At 33.1% G+C, this 27,567-nt stretch overlaps 1 protein-coding gene across 22 annotated transcripts in view; it reads left to right on the forward strand.

The window, feature by feature from the left end:
* The window catches only part of KIF21A (kinesin family member 21A), a 145,857-nt gene that overhangs the window by 94,049 nt on the left and 24,241 nt on the right, over window positions 1–27,567 (forward strand). For 6 of the 22 annotated variants that reach the window (XM_072765570.1, XM_072765571.1, XM_072765577.1 and 3 more), the window contains exons 12-27: window positions 2,494–2,532; window positions 6,610–6,700; window positions 7,105–7,222; window positions 7,614–7,802; window positions 8,286–8,485; window positions 9,788–9,895; window positions 14,062–14,130; window positions 14,225–14,439; window positions 14,599–14,752; window positions 15,292–15,486; window positions 15,942–16,043; window positions 16,859–17,024; window positions 17,486–17,506; window positions 21,980–22,040; window positions 22,428–22,482; window positions 25,038–25,252. In XM_072765570.1, coding sequence (XP_072621671.1) covers window positions 2,494–2,532; window positions 6,610–6,700; window positions 7,105–7,222; window positions 7,614–7,802; window positions 8,286–8,485; window positions 9,788–9,895; window positions 14,062–14,130; window positions 14,225–14,439; window positions 14,599–14,752; window positions 15,292–15,486; window positions 15,942–16,043; window positions 16,859–17,024; window positions 17,486–17,506; window positions 21,980–22,040; window positions 22,428–22,482; window positions 25,038–25,252 — 1,998 coding nt within the window. The remainder of the gene's footprint in view (window positions 1–2,493; window positions 2,533–6,609; window positions 6,701–7,104; window positions 7,223–7,613; window positions 7,803–8,285; window positions 8,486–9,787; window positions 9,896–14,061; window positions 14,131–14,224; window positions 14,440–14,598; window positions 14,753–15,291; window positions 15,487–15,941; window positions 16,044–16,858; window positions 17,025–17,485; window positions 17,507–21,979; window positions 22,041–22,427; window positions 22,483–25,037; window positions 25,253–27,567) is intronic. The other 16 variants (XM_072765574.1, XM_072765576.1, XM_072765593.1 and 13 more) reach the window with 3 other exon arrangements.

The raw sequence follows: 27,567 nt of genomic DNA on the forward strand, positions 1-27,567 counted from the left end.
GTAATTCTACTCTACTCCAAAGTATTCCTGATTTCAAAAATTGTCTACTTCCTTCTCTCCTCTCCTGAAATTCAAATTGGGGGGCAAAACTATCTGTGGCTAACAAAATCCACTCTATATATGTCCACGTTATAACTTATAACCAATAAGCCTTTCTAAGGATGTTTGTAATTTTTAAAGAGGAAGTGTTAATTCAAATACTGAGATTTTGGATAGCAACCTCATGAAGAAAAAAAAAAAACTACGTTATGTAACGAAGATTTTTACCTTCTTGTAGCTGAGAGTTGCCAAGATCTATCTGGGGCTTTAGTTTTGGATTCAGATTTCCTAAGCTGTTCTTATTCTCCTAGCTGCTTTCTTTCCTCCCCACTAAAGCCACAAATTGTTTAGGAGCTCCACTTCTTTTAACTTACTTTGTTTTGTATTTGTTAATTTTTGGTTTTAGTGGCCACAGGACCTCTGACAAAGTAATTGTTGGTAGGAAGAGTAGCAACCAGGTCATTTTTATGTCAGAAACTGCTTTTATGTTCAAGGAAGGCATCATAAGTCCTGTTTTACATGGAACTTTCACCTTTTTCTGCATCAAAGTCTTTATCAAAGCTACAAAAATTAACTAATATGTGATAGGTTTAAGATTTATTTTCTGTTGAGCTGTAAAATCATCCATAGTTGTAGATAAGGAAATAAGAGAGTGTAACAAAGTAAAGTGAAAAAATTGAAGAGACTATTACCTTTTTTTCAGTAACAAAAATGTTAAAATTGTTGACAAGATTTGTCATTCTTTCTCTCTCCTCTTTATAGGAGAAACATTCTTTCTCCATGTAATGGAACTAAATGGAATAAAAACTCAACTTTAAATTATGGAGAAATATCAGATTATTAGTTCATTTTTCTGTCCCCCCCACTGTCTTTTTAAACTACTTGTTGCCATGTTGTTTAAAGGAATAATTGAGAAGGCATCTAATGTTTATCTACTTATTAGCTCATATCATTCATACATTTTAATAGAGCTCTCTTGTATAAGATAAATAAAAATTCTGCATATTGGGCATAGAAAATTTGGGCTCTTTGCCAGGGAGGAACCATATCCTTTGAGCCACTGTGGCTCATTTTCATTAGTATAAGACTAGATTAGGCGTTGATCCCCATGTTTTTGGATATCTAGCTTTAAATGACTTAAATTATATATATAAAAAAACTTTACTAATTCATCAGACTGCATTATAGTTGTGTTTAGTGGTGTCAGGTTGAATCTTTGGAACCCCTAGATTTCTTAGGTGATGGCTTTATTTTCCTTTTCCTAGCCATTATACGGGACCTTTTGATCCCTGGTGAATACCACTCTAGAATTTTTTCCCAGAAAGATTGCTAGTCTCTTCTTATAATAGCAGTTGATTATGAAAAATAACCACAGGCCAACAAGTAAAAATCACATGCAAGCACATGAAAAGAACTGGCTTGAAATAATTTATACATAAGACTCAATCTCTTCATTTAAAAATATTGATGATTCTGAAAAATATTTTTGGAATTCTGGTTGGAAGTATGCTATATCAAGGTTGCTATATTCTTCATCAGAGCCTAGCACATCTATCTTTTTGTTTATATGACAAATATTGGTATTCAGGTACATTCCATTAAGTAAAGATCCCCAATTCTGTGTGTTGAATATTGTTTAAATTATATCTCAAAATCTTTAAGCACATATTTTTAGTTTTTCTTTTATTTTTCTGATTGAAACAATCTTACTAATGGAAGGTACTACATTTCCCATTTTATTGCCACTTTTGCCTTAATCCTTTTAATAGTTTCTAATTACTAGTACAGTGATATTATGAGATTTTATTTTCAATTAATAAAATTACAGTTTTTCACTGATATCATAACAACCATACTCATTTGACTGTAATACCATTTCATGTATAATTTTGAAATAGATTTTTTTTAGATTTAGTGATGTTCACATGTAGTATATTAAAAATAGAAAACAAGTTTTAAAAGTAGTATTCTAGTATGTAGTGTAATGGTATTTTCATATTATAGTATAAAGGCATTACTTTTTGAAGTTCTTTAAATGATGCCATATAAAGGTCATTTGGGGAAGGCTTAAAAGGAAGAGGATATCATTGAAAGGCTTTTTTGGGGAAGCTAAGAAAATGGATCCATTGCAGATTTTAAAAAGCAGTGGTATCCACACATTCTTACTACTGATCAAGTTATATAAACTGAGACTCTACATTTTACTGCTAAATAATTTCAACTGATAGTCTAATACTCTTCTTAGATATAATACTGCTTGTTTTTCTACTTTTTATTCATACAAAATGTATTGCCTTTTTACTGTGTATTGTCCTTTGATGATATCTTTTAAAATTTATTTTAAAGTCTTCAAGCTCATGTATCATTTTTACCTTCTTATCACTTTCGCTTTTTACTGTCTGGTTTGTCCTTCATTGGCTTGGCCTTCCAATACTGTGCCTCGTGATTTTGAAGGCTACAGAAACTTGAGGAAAGCAATCGAGAAGAAAGAAGGTTGGAATATTTCCCAGGTTTTTATTAAAATGTCATTTAAATAGTTGCCATTCACAAGGAAATGTGTTATAGAATTATAGATTGTTTCAGACTAGATTAGCTTGGTGCTCCTAAAATTAATGGTGATTTTATAAAATTACAAATACACCAAATATATTTCTAGAAAGTATTTTTTTCAGAATAAAACCCTCACTAGTTACGTGGATCAATATTCAGGCAATTTCATGTGATTTCAGATAAACTATCACAATTATGTGATGACTTACCTTTTTGAGGCTAAGCATGACCAAAAACCCACCAATGGCTTTCAGAATATATCTTTCAAAAATTTGTGAGCAGACTGAGAATTTTTAATTGGGTAGGAATTGAGACTTTGTTGCAGAACATGCTAAGTCATAGGTGGGTTTTTCCCCTTCCTTATTTGGTGTAATATTTGTAATAATATATATTATAATGTTATATTATATTTGTATATACAAATATTTGTAATAGTTTTGCAAAACAACATTAAATGACAACAAAGCAACAGGAACTGTGGTCTTATTACAGATAAGATTTACAAGGCATTTTTAAGGTTGAATTAGAAAAATAAGTGTTGCTTTTAAACTGTATTTGAAGTGAGCATCAGAAACAGGATATTTTCTTTTTTTCACTTGAAATTTAAGCAAAATTTAGAAGCACATATCTGTACTCTCTATGTAATAATTTGCATTTTAGTCACTCAGAATTATAGTTATTTACACCAGGATCAATTAATATTTTACTTCATATCAAAACTTCTCTTCATATTTTTTCTAAATAAACCTCCAGAATATATAATCAAAATGATTAAGAAACAATATTTAAATATTTTAGAAGCACCGCTTGAGAAATTTCATCTCTTACTTAAAATAAGCCATTTGAGACCTTTTACTATGCAATAGTAGTTACAGCAATATCTTATTTCAAATACGAAAGTTTAAAAATTATATTTTCTTAAAATTATTTAATAATTTATTTCCACATATCATATGATATTCTACAGTATGAATAATTTTATTCTATAATTCTATAACTTATTTAAAGTATTTTATAATGAGAATGTAATTCTAATTGTCTATAAGTTGCACTAGAATTCACCTAATTAGTATATATTTAGGACATTATATTTATCATTAGAATTAAATTATGGCATTAAAAACATGAGATTTCTTCTATTTCAGAAGGTCAAAATAAAATGCATAGTTAAAGTAGCATATGGAAACACCTTCCACCTTAAAATTTTCAAGTCTTTTAAGTGTCTTTAGTGTGTAAAATTTGTTTCCAGTTTTTATATCATCCCTTAAGGAATAGCAAAAGCAGAGCAGTTTCTTGTTCTAGGATGAGGCATTTCAAACTAGAATATATATATATACACACACACACAAATCACCTGAGTAGTTTAGTAAAATGAAGATTCAGATTCAATAAAACTGAAGTGGAACTGAGATTTTGCTTATCTAACTAGCTTCTGGGTGATGTTGATGCTTCCTGGTCTATGGACTGCACTTTCAGCATAAGATTCTAGAATACTGGCCTGGAGTCAAGACACTTGGTTTTAGCCCCTTGAGTGGATTGACTTCCCTGGCCAGAGTTTCTTTTTTAGTTTGTCAACAAAAATGTTGACATTGGTTGTCAGATGTCAAAGGGGTTAAGCCCCATGATCACTGGTGTTCCTTCCAACTGCAAAATTCTGATTCTCTGTAACCTGCAAACTTAAATATCTTTCATTATTGCTTAGTTATTTTAGTTATCAATTTGTCTCACTTTATTGAGGAAAACTTGAATTAAGGTACAATAATTATAAAGTATCAACTTGTATTTTAAAAGTTTAAGTCTTATGTGATTTATGAAGGTAAATTAATAATGTAAAGTTACAACTGCTGATCTTTCTGCCATCAGAATTGACGTGAACAGCTTATATATGAGTTAACTTTATATATAAATGATATATATAAACATTTGCTGGATACAGGTGACGTGGAGAAGGTAGGAGGGTTAGAATAAAGTGGTTATTTAGCTGTAAACCAGAGTAAAAAAGAATTTGGATGGAGCTTAAATAATGATACAACCAACAATAACAAATTTGTGTGCTGCAACAATTTACAGGTGAGGAAGGAAGACTGTGTAGGGGAGAGACTGGGGAATGCTGATGGGAAATATCTTTCCAAACAGATTCACCATCCTAGCCTTAACCTTAGTCCTAAACCTCAAGTATATCTGAGTACATGGTACTGTACTTTGAATGGGATGATGGGTGAAGGGGAGTTTCCAGAGTTTTGGTTGGAACTGTATGATGGAAAATCAATAGCCCTAGTATAATACAAGTGATTTAAGAGAAGCATTCAGCATAATCAACATTTTTCTCTAACAGAATGATTTAACAGTGTTCATGGAACCCTGTTATAATTTACTTGGTTTTTTTCCAGTTAAGATTGTTTTATTGTTATTGCTACTGGTTGTTCCTTCTCACTCTAGAGACATGCTGTATTCCATGCATCTTTATGCATCTTTCAGCCTATACCATTAGACTCCAACATAATTAGTGCATAAGACACATAGAGATGACAAACAGGTGCTCATGCACAGTCATAGAGATTGATATATTTAATAAACACTTACTGCTCATTTATTATGTACATCCCCGGGTACTGGGGACATAATGCTGAGTCAAACGATCATGAACCCTGCCCTCAAAAGGCTTAGAGGTTACTAAGGAAGACAGAAATTGAAATAATCATATAAATAAATCTAAATTAAGAACTCTGAAAAGTACTTAAAAGGAAATGTGTTTTCCTTGTTCTGAGTACAAAAGCAACTGTGAGAATTGGAACTTAGGGTTACTATTTAATAATAAAAAGCTTAAATAAGATTAAATTTTTGGCTTTAGAAGCTAGAAACAAGTCCAGGTATTAGGGCAGTTTTTAGTGTAGCAGAATATCTGAAAGAAATGATAAGTGTTATAAAGTTATTTTGATAAAGATTTTAAGCTCTTTCTAGGGGAATTTTATTTAGAGAATATTGCCTTTTCGAGAATTTTTTTTTATTCTTGATGATTTCAAAATGTTACAGTAGCACAAGAAGAAATCTTTCACATATAGATTTGTTTAAAGTTCACTTAATATTATTTAGCTTGATTAAATGTATGAGTCAAGTGAACAGATGTGCAACTTCTGTACATAATTGATCAAGGATGCTAAGACCTAAGAGTGTAGTGAATTAAATGTGAAAAACTTTGCTCACTGTAGTGTACACTGTTTTTTTGTCAGGGCCACCAGGGGTTAATTAGTTTAGTTATAACCATTACCTGACATCAGTATGTAGTTAGAGCTGTTAGTACCAGATGACTTAGGAGGAGGCTTCTGTTTGTATGGCCAGTCTTGTGGCAGATCCTGGAATTTCCTATTCAGTCAAAGGTGAGGCTGAGAACTTCAGATAGTTTTGAAGTGCAAAGATCCATTTCTCTGAGAACATTTTAAGAAGAGTCCTGTGCCATAGGTATAGCCTAGGACAAAAGCCTATGCTGTTAACCAGAGGAGACCTAACCACTCGAATGGATGCAGCCAGGGTAGACAAACTTACTACAAATAAATCTGTAAGCAGATTTATTCTGGATCTTTAAATTTACTTTTAAGTGTATTAGGACATCAAGAAATATTTAGCTTCTGTTTCTTTATATTTAGATGGGAAAAGTCCTATTTTTAGATGAGAAAAGAAAAATAATTTGTTTGTCCTTTTAATTTTAATCACCTATGTTCTAGTTAATTAGTTGTTACTGTGACTAGTTCTTAGCTGTCCCATCAGATCTCATGCCCTATGGTATAATCTATTCCTCAGTGTTTCTAGAAAATAAGCTTTTCTCCAGTGATTTAAATCACCATTGTTTGAATGGCAATTTCTGTTTTCCCCTGAAGCATCAGACATAACTTTGCTCAGTCAAATGATAAACCCTTCTAGTTTTCACAAACAATTGATGATTTTTAAAATCTGGGAGACAAAAGTGAACAATTTTCATCTCTATTTTAATATTGTACCCCTTTGTTCCTTTTTTTTTTAAAGTGTGGCCAGTAAAGAGGATAATGCAGACACTGACCAAGAGAAGAAAGAAGAAAAGGGTATTACAGAAAGAGAAAACAATGAATTAGAAGTGGTAAGTTGAAAGAATGAACTTGTATATTTCAGTGCCTGCATTTAGCTTGTTTATGATATCTATACTATGTTGAAAAGAGAAACTGTTATCATGCATCCATTTTAAACTATTTACTTGAGGACTTCTTCAGAAACATGAGCTATAAAGTACTGGCAACTCTATCTCGTCCAAAAAGAAAGCATTGGCGGGGGGTTAGGGAGGAGGTAGAATATTAGGAGAGATAAAGTACTATTTTATTTAAGAAAAAGTTATATAATAACCCTAAAATTGTGGAATGGTTTTTGAACTGATGAAAAGTGAAATTTGTGTACTTCTGTATTTTATACTCTAGCAGTCTCTCTTAATGAGGTAATCTGTTTGTTTTGCTCATATTGTACTATTAATAGTCACAAATCACATTTTAGGAAGAAAGTCAAGAAGTGAGTGATCATGAGGAAGAAGAGGAGGAGGAAGAGGAAGAAGAAGATGACATTGAAGGGGGTGAAAGCTCTGATGAATCAGATTCAGAATCAGATGAAAAAGGTACTTGATATTTAGTACAAGGACAAAAATTCAGTTGGGGATTTAAAATACGGCAGAAAACATTCTCTATTTCATTCTTGAGGAAGGCAGCTTTTATAGCTGCTGACCTGTGCATCCCCTCCCAGCCTCATGTTTTTGCTCTTACTGGATGTAGTCATTGTGTGATTTCAATTCTTACTTAGCACAAATAGTATCTGTTGTCACTGATCAACAGTGACACCTCTTTATCTTGTTCACTTCTTTTTAGTTTTTGGTTTATCCAGGACATTTTCCTTATAGTTGCTAAGTGAATACCTGGATATAGATGATGGTTTTCATGATCATACTTGAAATCTAGAATTATGATATTGTGGCCTATTGCAGTATGTTTATTTTTTTCTTTTATAAATAGCCAATTATCAAGCAGACTTAGCAAACATTACCTGTGAAATTGCAATCAAGCAGAAGCTGATTGATGAACTAGAAAACAGCCAGAAAAGACTGCAGACACTGAAAAAGCAGTATGAAGAGAAGCTAATGATGCTGCAACATAAAATTCGGGACACTCAGCTTGAGAGAGACCAGGTGCTCCAGAACTTAGGTAAGAATTACATTTAATTCTAATTAAAGTTCCAACTAAATTGCCAGAATGAATTTTTATAATTTCTGCCTTTAGGAAAAAGAAATTACATTAGAAGCCACATTAAATGTGAGTTTGTCTCATTATGTTAAATATTCCTTATTTTTTCATTCTGGGTACCTACCAAGCCTATTTAATTATTTCATCCAAAATTGTGGCTAATTTTGTTTTACTGTCTTGATTTATGCTGAGAACATTTTTTTTTTTGGGGGGGGGAGCATTTTTTAACTAAAAAAAAAAAAACTTAAATAATTGTTGAACAGGTTGAGAGTAGATAATAAAAGAGAGTGAAATCAAGGAGAGAGAGTGATTCAGATACCCTGGCCTCCTGAGGTTTCTTTTGGGGAGGTAGTTTTTCTCTGAGCTCGTGAGTTGTAAATCTGTGAAATGAAGATCTGTATCACAGATCACAGAAATAAATACAGATATCCTTTGATCATTTAGGTTCAGTGGAATCTTACTCAGAAGAAAAGGCAAAAAAAGTTAGGTCTGAATATGAAAAGAAACTCCAAGCCATGAATAAAGAACTGCAAAGACTTCAGACAGCTCAAAAAGAGCATGCAAGGTTGCTCAAAAACCAGTCTCAATATGAAAAGCAATTGAAGAAATTGCAACAGGATGTGATGGAAATGAAAAAAACAAAGGTATGGATTACATTTTGTATTGAAGTCTGATGTTGAGGATATTTGTGTCATTTGGGACAAATTAATGTAGTTCTTTCCATATTCAATAAGTCTAATTCCATAAAATGTTCTTTCCATATTCAATATGCATTCTTACAAATGATGTACTTCCTTTTGGCAATTAGAAATTTTTTCTGTACTCGTGCATTATCAAAGCCTTTCTTCAGAGTAGCTGAAAATTATGTGGTCAAAAACAGGGCCTCTTTGACTGATGGATATAGCTCTCCTGAAACACATAAAATGTTTTTGAACATGCAAGAAATTATTGATAGTTATATAACAAATACTATATCCACTATCTATTTTAGGTATTAAAAATTATAGTGTACACAAAACCTCCTATATATCCCCTTCTGATCATATTCCCCTTTTCCCAAGAGGTAACAACTGTCTTGAATTTAGTGTTTATCATGCGCATGCATAGAAAGATACAAACTGTCTTCTCTTGACAAAAGAGAGCATGTGAATCCTGATCTCTTCTGTGTTTTTGTTGTGGGATTAATTATCCTTTTTTTTTTTCTAAAGATTTTATTTATTTATTCATGACAGACGGAGAGAGAGAGATAGAGAGAGAGGCAGAGACACAGGCAGACGGAGAAGCAAGCTCCATGCAGGGAGCCTGACATGGGACTCGATCCCAGGTCTCCAGGATCACACCCCAAGCTGAAGGTGGCGCTAAACCGCTGAGCTGCCCGGGATTAATATTAACATTTGGCATAACAGTCAATGTTGTTTCCTTAAAATAGCAGATGTGAAAATGATTTAGGAAGTTTTAGATTACAATGTTGTATCTTTTACTGATGACAGCAATAGCTAAAATTATTAGGTGCTTACTATATGCCAGGCATTATTATAAGCACTCTACAGGTATTACTCAATAAATTCTCATAATAATCCAATGCCATAGAGCTGTTATATCTATTTTATATATGAGAAATGAAAACTTAGAGAGGTTAAGTAATTTATTCAAGGTCACACAGCTACTGGTAATAATTTAAATACCAAAAATTCATTCAAGTTCTAGAACAACTGAACACTGAGTATAAAAAGCATAGAACACTAAACAGTTTGAGAGAAACATATTAGAAAAGTATAGAAATAGAAATGTATTAATCCCACAAAATAAGAACTGACCATTTAAAATGTGCAGCAATACTCCATCATTTCTGTGTTAAATTCTAACTGCTTGCTTCCATACATGTGATTAATTTAAGGAACGTTGTGATAGGAAAACTCCAATAGATGTATTACTTAATTTTTTAGGTTCGACTAATGAAACAAATGAAAGAAGAACAAGAAAAAGCCAGATTGACAGAGTCTAGGAGAAACAGAGAGATTGCTCAATTGAAAAAAGATCAACGTAAAAGAGATGTGAGTAGGACTTTACCTTTCAGTTATATACAAATATTTTACATTGAACAAGGTTGTTTAGTAAATGGAAGAAATTTTTTTCATAACTATTAAGTGTAGCTTAAGGACAATATGTAAGCATTAATTTTAAATGTGGCATTTATTATAATATATGGATTATAGTAACTCAACAGACAAGCTTATGAAAAACACTATATATTATTATAAATTTTATGAGAGGCTTATTTCCTAGATGATGAGATGCTAGAAAATGACAAAGAATAATTGATTATCTCTAGGGAGATCAGGGAACTACTTACAGTATTGTAAGATAGCTATTTTATTTTATTTATTTATTTTTTTTAAGATAGCAATTTTAGAATGGTTCCAGACAGTTTTACCACTAAAGATTCTTAGCAATGTTCCTGGAATAATAACTCACTTTCACTAGAGAAGGCTTTGCCAAGAGGTATAAAAGTTTTCATATTCTTTTACTTAAGAATTCTACTTCTTCCATGAACTCAGACTAAGAAAATAATGTAAAATCAGAAAAATTGTTTTGTGTTAAAATCTTTAAGGTTATTTGTAATAGTGAAAAGTATAAAAACAACCAAGACAGTAAAGGGGAATGATTAAATAAATTATAGTCCATTTCATTTAATAGGTTTTTATTCATCCATTGAAGATTATTAGGATTTGGAAACTGCATAGTAAAATGAAAAATGACTGTGATTCAGCATTGTGTAAAGTAGCATTTTTTAAAATTTTATTTATTTAAGAGAGAGAGAGAGAGAGAAAGCATGAGTAAGGGGGTGGGGCAGAGGGAAAGGGAGAAGCAGACTCCCTGCTGAGCAGGGAGCCCTAGTTGGAGCTCCATCCCAGGACCCTGGCATCATGACCTGAGCCGAAGGCAGACGCTTAACTGACTGAGTTACCCAGGTACCTCATGAAGTAGCATTTCATATATGCACACTTGATTAAAATGAGGGAAATAATTTTAAGAATATATACCAACATCCTAACTGTAATTGTGTTAGGGTTTTAGGTTATAGTCGATTTATTTTTTTCTTCTTTCCAAATTTTTGGCAGTATGATTATTTCATTATGATCTTGTTTTTCCTCAGAAGAAGAGGCCAAAATAGTCTTTTCCCCATTGTTGATTAGGTTTTAGCCTCAGTTCTTTTTTCTTGCTCAACTCGTTCTAAATCCTCCTTGGAGAAAATGTGAGCAAACATCATATTTTAGAAAGTAGACATCTACTTTGGGAAGTAAAGAGAAAAATTAAGGAGATAGATGATAGTAATGAGAAAAGTAGATATTTTCATGAGATGACTGCTGTATTAAGGCTATCTTTCTTTTTTTTTTCCTATTTACAAAAATTGGCATATATTCACAAACCATAAAATTCATTCTTTTAAACTGTACAATTCAAGCCTTTAGTGTATTCACAAAATTGTGAAATAATCAGTACTATCTTATTCCAGAATATTTTTTATCACTTCAAAAGGAAACTCCATACCCATTAGCAGTCACTCCCTATTCTTCCCCTTCCCTGGCCCCTGGCAGCCACCTTAGTATCCTTTCTGTCTCCATGAATTTGCCCATGGTGGATGTCCCATAGGAATGGAATATACAATATATAGCCTTTTTTGTCTGGCTTTTTAAATTTAGCATGATGTTTTCAAGGTTTATCTATGTTATTGCATGTACTAGTAGTTTATTCCTTTTCATGACTGTATGGATAGAGCACATTTTGTTTATCTTTTCCTTAATTGATGGATATTTGGATTATTTCCATTTTTTGGCTATTTATTTATGTATTTATGTAGAAGTTTTATTTGAATTTCAGGCAGTTAACATACAGTGTAATATTAGTTTCAGGTGTACAATATAGTGATTCAACACTTCCATTTTTTTTTTTAAGATTTTATTTATTTATAAAAAAAAAAAAGATTTTATTTATTTATTCATGAGAGACACAGAGAGAGAGAGAGAGAGGCAGAGACACAGGCAGAGGGAGAAGCAGGCTCCATGCAGGGAGTCCGATGTGGGACTCGATCCCAGGTCTCCAGGATCAACTTTGGGCCAAAGGCGGCACTGAACCGCTGAGCCACAGGGCTGCCCAACACTTCCATTTGACACCTGACACTTGGTGCTCATCATAAGTGCCCTCCTTAATCCCCAACACCTATTTCACCCATCCCCTCACCCGCCTTGCCTCTGGTAACCAACACTTTGTTCTCTGCCATTAAGAGTCTGTTTCCTGGTTTGTGCCTCTTTCTCTTTTTTACTCTTTGCTCATTTATTTTGTTTCTTAAACTCTACATATTACTCAGCCTTCAGAAAGAATGAAATCTTGCCATTTGCCATGATATGGATGGAGCTAGAGAGTATTAAGCTAAGTCAAATAAGTCAGAGAAAGACAAATATCGTATTTTGTTTTTAATTCAAGCTTTTGGGTGTAGGAATGATTGTCTTACAGTGTACACTACTTATTTCTTTATAACTAATTCATTTGAGATATAGAGGCCAATATTGAAAAACTCACTCCTGGGATGGAACTTTTTAATCTTATTCCACAACATAGGATCATATATGATATATTATTCTATTATAAAGATGTAAGGCTGGCTAATTACATTCAAAGATAACATTCAGACTCCTTGGCCCTTTTACTTACTGCTTTGTGTACATATTTCTTTTTTTTTTTAATTTTTATTTATTTATGATAGTCACACAGAGAGAGAGAGAGAGAGAGGCAGAGACATAGGCAGAGGGAGAAGCAGGCTCCATGCACCGGGAGCCCGACATGGGATTCGATCCTGGGTCTCCAGGATCGCGCCCTGGGGCAAAGGCAGGCGCTAAACCACTGCGCCACCCAGGGATCCCTGTGTACATATTTCTAACTTGTTTCTTGTCATATTCATCTTTGAACCCTTTGTATATTCGTATTACACCATACAAAGAACATAAATGAACTTGACATTTGACTTAGAATAAGAAAACTTAATGTAGTAGTAACAAGTTTCAAACTGCGTATTAATTTTAATTTTTGGTAGTTTATTCATTTAAAAAGATTTGTTGACTTTGCCTCTATGTCCGTCATTGTTATAGGCAATGAAGATTATGACAGTGATAAGATGGTCTCTTTCTACCAGAATTCTGATCTGATGACATAGGAATATACATAAACATGAGATGAATGATCTATTTAAATTAGTGATACAAAATATAAAGGGTTATTTGGTATATCTCAGAATTTAAGTCTCAGAAGAGATATTTTTGATTAAGCCCAATTCCTAAGCTTTGCCCAAGATCACAGAGTTGAATAAATGACAGAAGAAGAACTAGGATCTCTGTTCTTTTTCAGTCCAAAATTCTTTCTCAATTATAGTCTTATAAAATGGCTTAAAGGAATTTATAATTAATTTTCCTTTCATATAAAGTACCTAGAAGCAAATTGGTAGGCAATACTGACTGTTTTATTGTTCATTTACTTTACCCAACATAATATTTTTGAAGTTATTATAAAGTGTTAATACAATTAATAGATGTTTTCCCTATATTTGCAACAGTTAATAATTACTGTATATATTGTAAAGTGACTTTCTTGAAAATATTCTAAGCTGTGTTTTTTCCTGTTCATGCCTCAGCTAGCAAAACAAAATGTCTAGCAAAAATAAAATGATAAATATTTATAAAGCATTTAGAAAAGCACTTGTGTATAGTAAGCATGATATAGCATTTGTTTTGCTTTCTTTTTTTTTTAAGAATTTATTTATTTATTCATGAGAGACACAGAAAGAGAGGCAGAGACATAGGCAGAGGGAGAAGCAGGCTCCCTGTGGGGAACCTGTTTTAGGACTCAATCCCAGGACTCCGGGATCACGACCTGAGCCAAAGGCAGACACTCAACCACTGAGCCATCCAGGGATCCCTATATAGCATTTCTTCAATAAAAGTATGTCACAGAGATAACTTCGTTTTTTAGAAAATGTATCAGTATGCATTTTTGTTTATTGGAATAAAATATCCTCATCTGTAGTAATGGATGCAAAGTTGTTGTTAGCTCAGATTCTGCTAAGAACTATTAGTTCCCGATGGGATGGTGGAATAGGTTAATGCAGGAGTAGAAAGCATTGTATCTTTCAGTTTACCGTTTCAACTTACTCATTATTGTTTTATAGCATCAACTTAGACTTCTGGAGGCCCAAAAAAGAAACCAAGAAGTGGTTCTTCGTCGCAAAACTGAAGAGGCAAGTTAATGATTTGGAGGAAACGTCTGGCTTTGAGGTAAATGATCTATTTCTGTAAACTAAGAGAATGAGTCAGTTTCTCTTGCTCTTTCAGGTTACAGCTCTTCGTAGGCAAGTGAGGCCCATGTCAGATAGAGTGGCTGGGAAAGTCACTCGAAAGCTGAGCTCATCTGATACCCCTGTTCAGGACATGGGTTCCACTGCAGCTGCTGTAGAAGCAGATGTATCAAGGGCAGGAGCCCAGCAGAAAATGAGAATTCCTGTGGCAAGAGTCCAGGCCTTACCAACGCCCACAACAAATGGAACCAGGTCAGTACAATTCCTCTATTCCTTCTGACATAATCTTTGTGGCACTATTACTAAGCGTTGGACTTCAACGAAAAACAGCTCGTTATTTGGCAGTGTATAATCAAATAAGCACATGAGTAATTATGCTGGTCTGTTTTTACTGTTTTTATATGATTATAGAAAAAAATATCAGAGGAAAGGATTGACTGGCCGAGTATTTACTTCTAAGACAGCTCGCATGAAGTGGCAGCTTCTTGAGCGCAGAGTCACAGACATCATCATGCAGAAAATGACTATTTCCAATATGGAGGCGGATATGAATAGACTCCTCAAGGTGTGGAAAATAGAATGTAGATATGCTCTTCCTCTCTGGCTTTTCATTTTAGTTTTCTGAATTTGAACTCTGGGTGAATTAATACTTAACAATTTTTTTCTTTTTTTTTTTTGTGAGTTTTGATTACATTGTGTGTCATTGAATAGATAAAACATCATTTCATTTTTTTGTTTTGCTTTGTTTTAATTGTGGTAAGAACAGACAGCATGGGATTGACCCTCTTAACACATTTTTAAGTGTACAGCACAGTGTTGTTAACTGTAGGCACAGTGTTGTACAGCAGACTTCTAGAATGTGTTCATCTTGTGTAGCTGAAACTTCATACCCATTGAACAGCACCCCCTCATCGTCCCTCCCCCCAGTCCCTGGCAACCACCATTTTACTTAGTACATATATGAATTTGACTATTTTAGATACCTCACATAAATGGAATCTTGCAATATTTGTACTTCTGTGACTCACTTATTTCACTTAGCATAAAGTTCTTAAGGTTCTGGATGAATAATATTTCTTAAAATCCAATCTGTTTTCTCAATAGCAACGGGAAGAACTCACAAAAAGACGAGAGAAACTTTCAAAAAGACGAGAAAAGATAGTCAAGGAGAGTGAAGAAGGAGATAAAAATGTGATTAACATCAACGAGGAGATGGAATCATTAACTGCTAATATAGATTACATCAATGACAGTATTTCTGATTGTCAAGCCAACATCATGCAGATGGAAGAAGCAAAGGTTTGTATATTTAAAATAATAGTTAATGGCTTAAGGAAGATATTTTCATATTTATCATTAAAAGCACTTTGAATTTTTAGATCAGTTGAATTTTTATATCAATTATATCAATTTTTATTGGTTTAATCGATTCTTAGGTTTTACATGGATATCACTCCCTGCCTGCTCTCCAGATTTCTTCATTGATTTGAAATATTATTTAAAATAAAAAATGTCTAAAAATGTATACAATTTATTAATCCACTGTGAATTCTTAACTACTCAAGTATGTTTTTTTCTTTTCAAAGAGCCCAGATGTTTCCTGGAGTAGAGATCTTATTTTACATTTTCAAGAAACAATAAGTTTAGTTAATAAAACTAACCCAGTGCTACCAAATAAATAATGAAATAATAGGCTTTTGCCTCTGAACACATTTGGCTCAAAGTAATGTTCATCATATGTTGGTTTGATATAGGAAGAAGGAGAAACATTGGATGTTACTGCAGTCATTAATGCTTGCACACTTACAGAAGCCCGATACCTGCTAGATCACTTCTTGTCAATGGGTATCAATAAGGTATGATTAAACTATACTGTTATTGAAAACCTATTTTGATTAGTTCATTTTGTTTATCTTTCTCCAGTGACCCTTTCTTTTGTAATAAGTAAGACTTTTTTATAAATTGAAATGCATTCTTTTATCTTTCTTTAGAGTTAAGAGAAGTCAGCATTATTTAGCTCAATTCTGTTAGTTTGTCATCCATTGTACTTGTGTATTACAACAGATAAACAACTTAAGAAATAATTCATCTTTTGCTTTAACAAAGGAAAATGAAAAGAAAAACCTCTTGGGGTTAGACAAATTTGATATCATGGCTTTGGTTTAATATTGATTCTTTAAAACTCAAAAAGAATTGGAAAGGAAAAAATACAGTATCACTTCTCTCCTCTTTGTAAATGCATTAACCTGTCAACTATAAAAAACTTACACCTAAATGTTAAAGGTGGTAATGATTTCTGACTCACCTTTTTTTTTTTTTTTTTTTTACCACTTTGGGACTGTGCTAGACCCTTTATTTCATGTTCTCCCACTTACTCTTTACAATGTGCTAGGAAGTAGGTGTTATTCATATCGTTTTGCATACAAGGAAACTGAATCAAGAAGATAAGGTAATATGCTCAAAGTCACCAGACTAGTAAGTGGAGGAGCTTCAATTAATCAAGGTCTATCTGATGCTAAATTCCATATGTCATATACATTTGCGTTTTGATACAGATCTTTATGTAATAGAATCTGTTTTGTATGATCTAAGACAATTGTTATTGTTATTATTATTAGTAGTAGTATGTTTTGGTGTCATTACAGGGTCTTCTGTTTTGGTGTCATTACAGGGTCTTCAGGCTGCTCAGAAAGAGGCTCAAATTAAAGTACTTGAAGGTCGGCTTAAACAAACTGAAATAACCAGTGCTACACAAAACCAGCTTCTATTCCATATGTTGAAAGAGAAAGCAGAATTAAATCCTGAGCTAGATGCTTTACTAGGCCATGCTTTACAAGGTAATTTGGACTAAATATCAGTTAAATGAATTGCATGGTAGCTTTGCTCTTTGAGAATGCTATACTATATCTCTTTCCCCTATTGCTTGACTGAATAGATGCTGTATTTACTTATGTAATAATTATTCTTTCTTTAATTTGCATGTATAAATTTGGGGGATGTAATTATTGTCATTCCAACAAATGATTATCAACTTAAAAAGGCTTATTTAACCTTATTAAGCAATTAGTTTTTGTGGATCAACTAAGCTTCTGAATTGGTTATTTAAAATATTAACCAAGTTTCATTACTTTACTCTGCATATCTAACTGCCTTGAAAAATAATAAATGTTTTCTATGGCATCTATTCTATGTATCTTATAAATGGTACATAATCTTGTTTTATGTGGGAGTTCTTAACATTGGATCTGTTTTGATTGGAGTATTGCTTTTTGTTTCCTTTTTGCTGTTATTTACACAGATCTAGATAGCGTACCTTTAGGTAAGTATGTTTAGCTTTCTGTGTACCCTACAGCTGCATGAATTACTAATTGTTCATGTACACTAATTGTGGTACATCTTATGTTTAAAGTTTTTATTGGCAGTCAACTGGTTTTTGCATGATGTTTTTTGAAATCTATCCATGACCACAAACATACTAAGTCTTTTGTCCTTCCTATTTAAAAACTATTAGATATTTAAAGAAGTAGGCTTTAGTTAATTTTCTCTTTTATTTATTGACCTCCAGCTGTGGCTCCAGTTTCATAAGCCCTTCTTTCTCTTTCTTGTAGGAAAAAATGGAGTATACATTTCTTTTTAGTTTTTAAATATATCTGTTAACTTACATCTATTGTTTTAACCTCATAATTAACTTTCCTTAGCATATATCTTGGGTATATATTTGTCTTCAGTATATATTTGCTAGATTCTCAGCTATTCTTAATTTTTATAAAATTCAAAACATATTTTTTTATAAATTAAATAAAATTCTTCAGATATTTTATATGAATAGACTGAAACAGTATTTATAATTATAATATTTTTAGATTAGAATGGGCTTTAGAGATCACCAAGTATTGAAATTTTCAACCTTTTTCTCTTGCCACTGTAACATTTACATGAATTATACCCACCCATTAATAATATCTCTGCTCCTCTTAGTGATTATACACATGAAGGACCAGGAGTATCAGGGCAATTTTATCACTTGAGATTTTTCTAAATGATTATTTTGGAGCGGTTTTTATTTAATTAAAATTATTTCAAAATCTTATCTGATTCTAAGTACACAGCTGCCAAAAGTTTTTTAAATGCTGATGAGTAGGGGATCCCTGAGTGGCTCAGTGGTTTAGCGCCTGCCTTCAGACCAGGGCATGATCCTGGAGTCCCAGGATTGAGTCCCATGTCAGGCTCCCTGCGTGGAGCCTGCTTCTCCCTCTGCTTGTGTCTCTGCCTTTCTCTCTCTCTCTCTCTCTCTCTCTCTCTCTCTGTCTCTCATGAATGAATAAATAAAATCTTTAAAAAAAAATGCTTTTAAGTAAAGGAAAGGACTATAACTGAAAGAGTAAATGTACTTACCTGTATGTGTCATTAGAATAAATATAATCTATACATCTGAATTAGTTTTAAATAAGATGTTACACAAATAAAATACATGAGCTATTTGATTTTTTTGGATGTTTATACCACACGTTAATCTCAACATAGTATTTCCTTGAGATCAATTGTATAATATATGTGTGGAAAGGCCACTACTTTTAATCTACTCATGCTATAACAAGTACAGGTAGAAAAAGTAGGATTGGTTATATCCTGACCAAGACTGCCCAAGTTCCTGGAGTATAACTAGAATTTTTTTAACTTTCCATGTGTTCTCAGGCATGTTTCTTCTCTTCTTCTTCTCTCTCCTCCCTCTCCTGCTCCTTGTTTTTTTTTCTTTGTGGCCCAACCTATAGTAATAAGTGAATTCTTATTTAAGTCTACTGTCTCTTTTAACTTGGTAGAAAGTGCAAATGTCCTTCTTGATATCCTTTTGTGCAAAAGATATTAAACTGCTAATTTGATGGGTAGTGCTACTTTTTCACAACCTTCAAACAACTTTCATTTATCTACGGCTGAAAAAGGGTCAGAAGCAGAGAGTGGAAACCCATTCAGCTGAGCTAGCCTGTGTCTCTATGGCTGAAATCTGCACTAGAGACGGGGGCCATAATCTAGCCCAGAGGTGCTTGGAGGAAAAACATGGAAGGAGAAACAAAATGGAAGTTAGATCTGCAAAAGCTAGAGAACTGTACTTAACTCCTATTTTACCTCAAGCGTTGGGATGAGTGCTAGGATTCAAATAAGACCTAAAATCTTTCCCTCATTGACTTGATGCCTTGCTGAGGGTGAGAGACTGTGAACAGAGTATGATACATTCAGTGAGGGCAGTGATTGAAATGTATACAGGGAGTTATAGGAACACTGAGTGCTGCCACCCAACAAGAATGGAGGAATTGATAAAAGCTTTTTGGAGGAGGTGACATTTGAGCTGGAACACAAAAGAAGAAAAAGAGTTATCTAGGCAAAAGACAAGGTGGAAAGGGAACAGAGAAGAGTCACTCCAGGCAATGACCAAATTAAAACACAGAGACTTAGCCACAATGTTGTGTGCATGGTTGGTGCCCTCAGCAACAAGCACATGGCATAGAACGATGGAACATAAGGCTAGAAGGTGGGCCTTGCTAATATGTGTGTGCTTTTTGTAGCCCTTGAAGATAATCTTTATTATCCTCTTCTTTTTCCCTATGTTAGAGTCCCTAAGATCATACCTATCTTTGGAGACTTGCTATGGGGCTCAGCATATGATTGTATTCATAGCAAGAGTTCATGAGAACAGTGTAAGAAAGATGCACAGCTGGATCACAAGGGTAAAAAAACCCCACAGATGTAGTCTGGAGGAATCCATGTCCAGTTTTCCTTATGCTCTCTCCCTTCTGTGGGAGATAGAATGATCCTTTCCCTCTGGAAGGAAAATGCAGCAGCATGTGTACAACGTTTATGCCCAGGCAAGTTCATTAGACACTTAGAACCTGAGGAAGCTTAGACTCCTTTTCCTGGGGACTGGTCACGTAGGTGCCATCTACATAGTATGTACCAGGATTCAAGACTCCAGAAGGAAAGCATAAGTTTAGCATAGACCATGTTATTCTATGGTCTAGGCACAACCATTCATACCTTCATAAGTTAACTAATGACAGGAGACGCTCTGAGAATCAAATTTCCAGATGCCAGACAAAGTCCCACTTTGCAAGCAGGCCTTTTTAAGGATAGTGGTCTTTGGGCTTCTATGTTAACTCTTTTGTATACACTTTATTTTAATGACTTAAAAAAATAACTTAAAGACTTAAAAATACCTGGTTAACTTCCAGTGAAGTAAGACTGTACAACTTTACACTAAATAAAAATGGACTTTAAGGTATTCAGGAGTTGCAAGTCTCTGCCTTTAGCTTTAATTCTGTGTTAAAAAAAGGAAGCTGGTAGTGGGCTAGATGTATATTCTCAGAGTTAACAGTATAGTAGTGACTGTGGTGCTCAGACTAAGCTCAATCCTGGAGAGGAGTCTGATTTGATGACTTTCTGGGTGGGGGCTTCTATCCTTTTGCCAGGTTGGTTATGTCAAACCATAATTCCTAATTATGTATACATGTATTAGCAGGAGTTTTTACTAAGCACTCACATGATGTTTAACATACTAACTGGTTTCATACTAACTGGTCTCTACAAGAAAAATACTAGCCATTCTTAGCCCATTTTTATATATGTGAAAATAAAGACTAGTTTCTCATTTCTCTATAATCTCATGTTCAGTATTGTCAAGTCACCTTAGCCCTCAGTTATCCTGTCCGTGAACAAGTTGTCGAGCCTCCCTCTAGTGGTGGCCTTTGATCTCACATTGCCTTCAAGACCATTGTTTTCTTCACTTCAGAAAATAAATTCCCTTTGTATGGGTCCTAGGTAGGCTCCCTTTGCTGCGAAGAAAGAGAGCATCAGAGAAAGGAATTAGTTGTCTGCGATCCACATGTATAAAATAAAAAGTTAAAAGGGAATGAATCATAAATATTTTTCATTAATAGATGTCATTTATACTGTCTTTACTTTTGTGGATTTGTTTTATAATAACATGTGTATGTTTTAAAAACCTGCCCTATGTTAGGGGCTCACTGACATTTTAAATAATTTACTTTTGGTGGCTGTTTGATTTACAGACTTCCTACTAGTTTACTTGTTTGCTTTTCCTCCTCTTTTTTTACTCCTCTGTTACAGTTATTCTGAAATAGTGGTAATTTACTTGTATTTATTTATAAAACCATTGCATGCAAATCTATTGTTTTTGTCTTTTATGTACCTGTGAGTGAGCTGCATGCTGATGTGTAACTTCTAAATACCTTTACACATGCACACACTCTTACTCTTTACTTAGAAACAAAAATAAAAAAGGAAGATACCTAAGTAAGTTGGCATACTGATTAAAATACAGCAAGTATGTTTATACTTACATAGTTTTTGAATTTGGCTTAGTACATCAAAGGGAGCTCATGCAGCATCTACTTTAATCTTGTACACTACTCTTTTTTCATATATTTGAATGACATGGGATAAATACATACTCTGAAAAATAGATACAATTATCCATACTCTGATAAATACATGATCTCATTTCCATCCTGTGAATGTTGTTCTTCTGTGTTTTATGATCTGAACTTGTGATTTTCTTACTTTGAATACTTTTTCTCATTTTAGGACACATAATCAGAGGGGTTTCTTAGAAATATTTTTCTACATTTCTATTTGGATTCAGTTACTAAAACCAAACTGCCCATATTGAGATGTTGGGCTGATGATATTAATTATGGCATAGGGATTGCAGTCATTCAAATTTTGACATGTGGGTAATACTTTGGTTTCGGACACTTTTTTTTTTTTTTTTTTTTTTTAGAAAGTGTAGAGGATAGTACTGATGAAGAAGCACCTTTAAACAGCCCAGGATCAGAAGGAAGGTAAGAGAGCCTTTAGAAACTTAATAGATTTTACTTGTTTCTGTAATATTTTAATTACTTTTATCTTGCTCCTTCAAAAAATTACCATCAACTAATTTGAATTTTATGGCTAAGTGAATAACATGAAAAACAATATTATGGAAACCAAACTAAGTCATACTTAACCACCACAATTTTTTTTTCCACCACAAATTTTAAAATAAAAATACCAAGATATTTAAGGAAAAAAATGAATTATTTTTCAATTAGTTCATTTTGTTTTTAAATGTTGTCTTTTCTTCCCCATAAATATATAAGGTGTTTTCTATAGTTATAAACATAGAAGACATACAGTTTTCTATAATAACTTCCCTTTTAATCTGTGATTAATTACTTATTTGTGTATAGCACGCTATCTTCAGATCTTATGAAACTTTGTGGTGAAGTGAAACCTAAAAGCAAGGTAAGGAGAATTGAAAATAGCAGGTAAGCACCCTTTCCCACTGTTTTTGTTATCACTATTAAACACAGATTTCAGGGCCACCTGGGTGGCTCAGTTGATTAAGCATCCAACTCGATTTTGGCTCAGGTCATGATCTCAGAGTTGTGAGATTGAGCCTCCTGTCTGGCTCAATAAACAAATAAACAAAAGACTTCAGACCCTTAGTAAGTTAATAAATTGGCATGCTTTAACAGAGCTCCCATGTGTAAGAAATTTAGTTCTATATCATATTCTCCTTTGAAAAAAAAAATTATATTGAAACATTTCTGCTTTGTGGAACTTGTGTTTTACTGCATTATTGTACTTTTTCCCTGGAAAAGATATAATTGTGGAGATCAATTCTTTTTTTTTTTTCCAAATTTTTCCTAAAAGTTTTATCACCCATTAAGGAAGTTATATGCTAATTTATTAAAGTCACTAAATTTCCTAACAGTAAGAGATATTGTAGATCCTATAGTGGCATACAACATGAATTTGCAAAATTTGTAAATTGGCAGGAAACTTTTGAAATTGTAACATTCTAGTATGTTCTTAAGTGTTTCATATTTATTTTGTTAAATTAGTATCCTGAGGAGGTTTGAATAATAAGCCAACTCTTAATCATCATGGTATATTAAAAATTAGTGAGGCTATAATGCATATTTGTTAGAAAAACATTGGTGACACATGCTGTTAAATGCGTAAGATACACATGGTCTGTTTCAGATTGAATAGCATTTGATAATAGATGAATTAACTAACCATCTTAAGATGTTTAAAAACCTAGTAGTGCTTAGTAAATATTTGTTAAATGAATGGAAAGAATCAGAACTGGAAAGAATAACCTTGTGCATATGGATTAGGACAAATTGAAGGCCCATAGTGAATAGGTACTGTAAATGAGTAATTTGGCTGTAGTAATTTGGCTATAGAATAATGAAGAGGGGTCATTGTGATTACCTGGACAGGACATGCTTCATCTAAGCAAATAACCACCACTTAGCTCTTGCTCATATTTACCACAAGGAGTATAGGCCTGAGATTATTAGGTCTTCTGTTTGTTTTCAAAGAAGCTGTAAATAAAGATTTTTATGTAGGATTTCCTGATCTTTAAAACACTGGTCAAGCCAATCAAAAAACATATCCAGACTGTATGTATGATCCTTGAACTACTGGCTTGGCAACATGTGGTTGGTATTTTATTATTCTAAGTGGCTAAGCAGAAGTTACCCAAACTCAAAGAAAACATCCTAGTATGGTTTGGATCCCATCTTAATTCGAGGAGGGAATCTATTATGGTCCTGAAAGTCTTTCAGGCCCTATGAGAGTCTACTTATTCATACCCTGCTGGGATGCCAGAGAGAGGTGTGAAGTGTGGCCCTAAAGGTCATCTCTTGAAGCAACTGATGTGATTAGGAATTCCTAAGGAAATGATTCCTTTCTGCCTTGGACTAGTGGCAGTGACGAGAACTGATGATATAAAAAACTGGTTGGAGGGCTTACTTTTCTCAGAAATTTTCTGAGTTGCTACTTTTGATCTGCAAAGATACCTGGAAGGATCTCATATCATATATTTTTTATCACTGAAAGAGTAAAATTGACTCTTTACGTTAAATAGGTATGTACCAGCATTATGCTAAGTACAGGGGATATAAAGTTGAATAAAACAAGTGTGTTAGTTAGCTCTTTAGAGGCTTATCATCTGGTAAACACTGTGATTATCCTTTAATATCTTAGTGATAATAACAACTGAGCAACAACAGCGTAGTCAGTTTTCAAGAGTAAGGAAAGGAATGTATATAGTGAGTTTAGATTCTAGGAAAATAACCTTCCCCTACCTTACTGTGCCACCAACAGCTGGTGCAGGCTGGTGTTGAATTATCTAGCAGGCATGTTAAAAACACAGCAAGGCATCAGGAAAACAAAGTCACAACTAAGAAGCAGATTTAAAAAGTGATATCAAAATAAAATTTTGATATCAAAATAAAATTTAAAACTAAAAATGATATTAAATAAAGGATTTAAACATAAGAAAAATCAGAATTTAGTTGAGCTTACCTGCAGTTAACTTTTGGTTTCATTTCTTTCTTCTTTCTTTTTTACAAAAATTCTTTGTTGAGGGAGCTGGCCACGAGTGGCAGGGTAGCACAGTCATATTGGTGACAAGTTGCTTGTCTTTGAATCTGACTTTGCCACTTGCTAGTTGTGAGACTTTGGGTAAATTACTTTCTCTGTGCCTTAGTTTCCTCATTTGTGAATTTTGATAATGGTAGTACATGCTAATATAATAAAGTGTTTGAACAATGTTTGGCATACAATAAATACAATATAAATGTTGGCTATTACTATGGCATTTAAAGGTCTTATCTGGCTATAGCTCTGGCTTGTCACTATCTTACATGCTATGTTTGACACACTTGCTAGGAAATGACATGCTAAATGTTTTTACCTATTTCAAACTAATATTAAATCTCTTTTCCCTAATCCTCTCTGCAAAAGTTTGCTCCTGATTGCTTTTCCTTCCATTCTCTGACTAGGCCCGAAGGAGAACCACCACTCAAATGGAATTGCTGTATGCAGATAGCAGTGAACTAGCTTCAGACACTAGTACAGGAGATGCCTCCTTGCCTGGCCCTCTTACACCTGTTGCAGAAGGGCAAGAGATTGGAATGAATACAGAGACAAGTGGTACTTCTGCTAGGGAAAAAGAGCTCCCTCCCCCATCTGGCTTCCCTTCTAAGATAGGCAGCATGTAAGTCTGGCCCAGCTACACTAACTTCCTTTCTTTTGGCTTTTCTTTTTTGTTTACTTTCTTTTTTTTTAATTTTTTATATGCATGTTGCTAATTTCTTATTTCTATTTTTAAAAATTATGTAAATAAGATCCCTGGTTTTCAAAGGAATTTGTTAGGTGTTTTCTCCCCTAATTTTTTTGACATTTGAAGTTATTTAAGATGAGATATTCTTTGTTCAATTGTATTGCTTGTTTTCTAAGTTTTAGGATCACTCTTAAGGGTTGTAATTTTCATAAAGGCTGAGTTAAAAATTACAGACAAAATTTATTTAGAAACACCTAAAATCAGGTAGTTATATCTATAAAACCATTATATAAAACAGAAGCTTTAAAGTCTCAAATTTGCTCTAAATTAACGTACATCCTAGTTCTAAGAGTCTGGTAAGGATAGCAAACCTTTGCCAATAACCCTATAAAGAAAATGAAATATCAATTACGAACTTAATCATTTTAAGCTTTCCTTATTTTTTGCCTTAAAGCACATTGCATTGCATGTCTGGGAATAGAGTATGCACAAGATATTTTTATTGATATTATCAAAGATTTGAAGGAGGAAATATTCTCCCATTTATGATACTCTCCCATTTATGATAATATGAACAAAAAATGTTCTGTTCAAAACAAAACTTATTTAGAATTTTCACTACTGTCTTGAGGACAAAGATTTCTCTACCAAGCTAGTATGTGTGTGTATGCTATGTGTGTTTGTGTATTTTGATAGTTATGTTAAAATCAGATCAGTCATTCACTAGTAAAGATTTTTAATGACATTTTTTCAAAGTAACCCTTGCATATGATCTAGCAAATGATTTATGGAATGAATACTTTACTGCACTGAGGACTATTGCCCAAAAAAAATGGCACATATTATATGACTCTACAAATAATAAAATATAACAAACTTTCCCCTTTTGAGTATCTTTTTCCCATAACTTCCTTCTTTTAAAAAAAAATTTTTTTTTAAAACCTCCTTCATTTTATGAAGATATTTCTGTCATCTTCCATTCACTAAGCCCATCTGCTATCTTTAGATCCAAATTTAATTTTAATGATGGCAACTTTCTTGCATGTGCTTGATGTAGCCTATGCAATTAACTAAATTAACTATTGGATTTGCTGATAGATTGCTAACCAGTATAAGCTAATGGCTTCAGTGCTTTTTTGATAAGATGACTGTTGAAGAAATGCTTTTGGTGAAGGTAGTGATATAAACAGAACAGACTTTAGTAACAGATTTAAATAGAGACTTTTGGAACTTCAAGACTAAATCTATGGCCTGGAAACCAGATTCAGGTAATACCTTCTTTTTGCCCTCCTCTATTTTCATTCTTAAAGTGTATCCTTTTTGACAGGTTGTAGAATATATGTTTTGGACTCTGTTACTTCACATGATCTGTTTTCAGGTTTTAATAAATTCAAATGCTTGTGTCATTCTATAAAAATTTAAGTTGGACATGTTTGGTGTGGTAACTCTTAAGAAGTCAGTACTGCAGACTTACTGCATGATGTAAAATAATTTACTCAGGTGGCCCCTATGATAAATAAATGAATAAATAGATGATAAATAGATGAAGGATTTTTAAAATGTGTGATTTCTTTTGATTAGAAAAGTCAGACACATAAAGTTTAAATATTTAGTTTTCACTTTCAAATAGGAATCATGTAAACCCACTCTGGTAATCTTGCCTTCTAATTCCTTTTTTTTATGAATATAACTAGCCAATGATAGGAAAAAATTCATTTTTGAATCAAAATTCATTACTACTATACACAAAAATAATAGTTTTAAATTGTTTTTTAAATTGTTAATTACATAGTGACTATTTGACATTTAAAGGTTACAATAAGAATGTTTTTGTTACTAAAATTTACGTAGTTATTAATATCTAAATACTAGTTAGGTTAAATTATTGTGTGTTATTTGTGTGTCTGTGTGATTACCTATAGTACTATTTTTGACTATGTCTACATATTCGTTAAATCTTATTGTTTCTAACAATTCTTATATTTTTTGTTCTTGTAAGACTGTAAAGATGAGTTTTTTCAACTGAAACAATTCTAATCAACCTAATCACTTATGTTTAAAATAAACTTAATTTGAACTATTTGGCAGTGTAGCATTGATATTTACATTCAAAGATAATAGGTTTGCTTATATTTAATAAGATTGCCAATTTATAAGTTAAATATATAGATGTCAACTTCCATCAACTAATTACTCAGATAATATATCCCATCCTATTTTTGTATTTTGTTCCCAGTAATACTTTCTCA

This window comes from Vulpes vulpes, chromosome 8 (assembly GCF_048418805.1).
Source record: "Vulpes vulpes isolate BD-2025 chromosome 8, VulVul3, whole genome shotgun sequence".
Lineage (NCBI taxonomy): Eukaryota > Metazoa > Chordata > Mammalia > Carnivora > Canidae > Vulpes > Vulpes vulpes.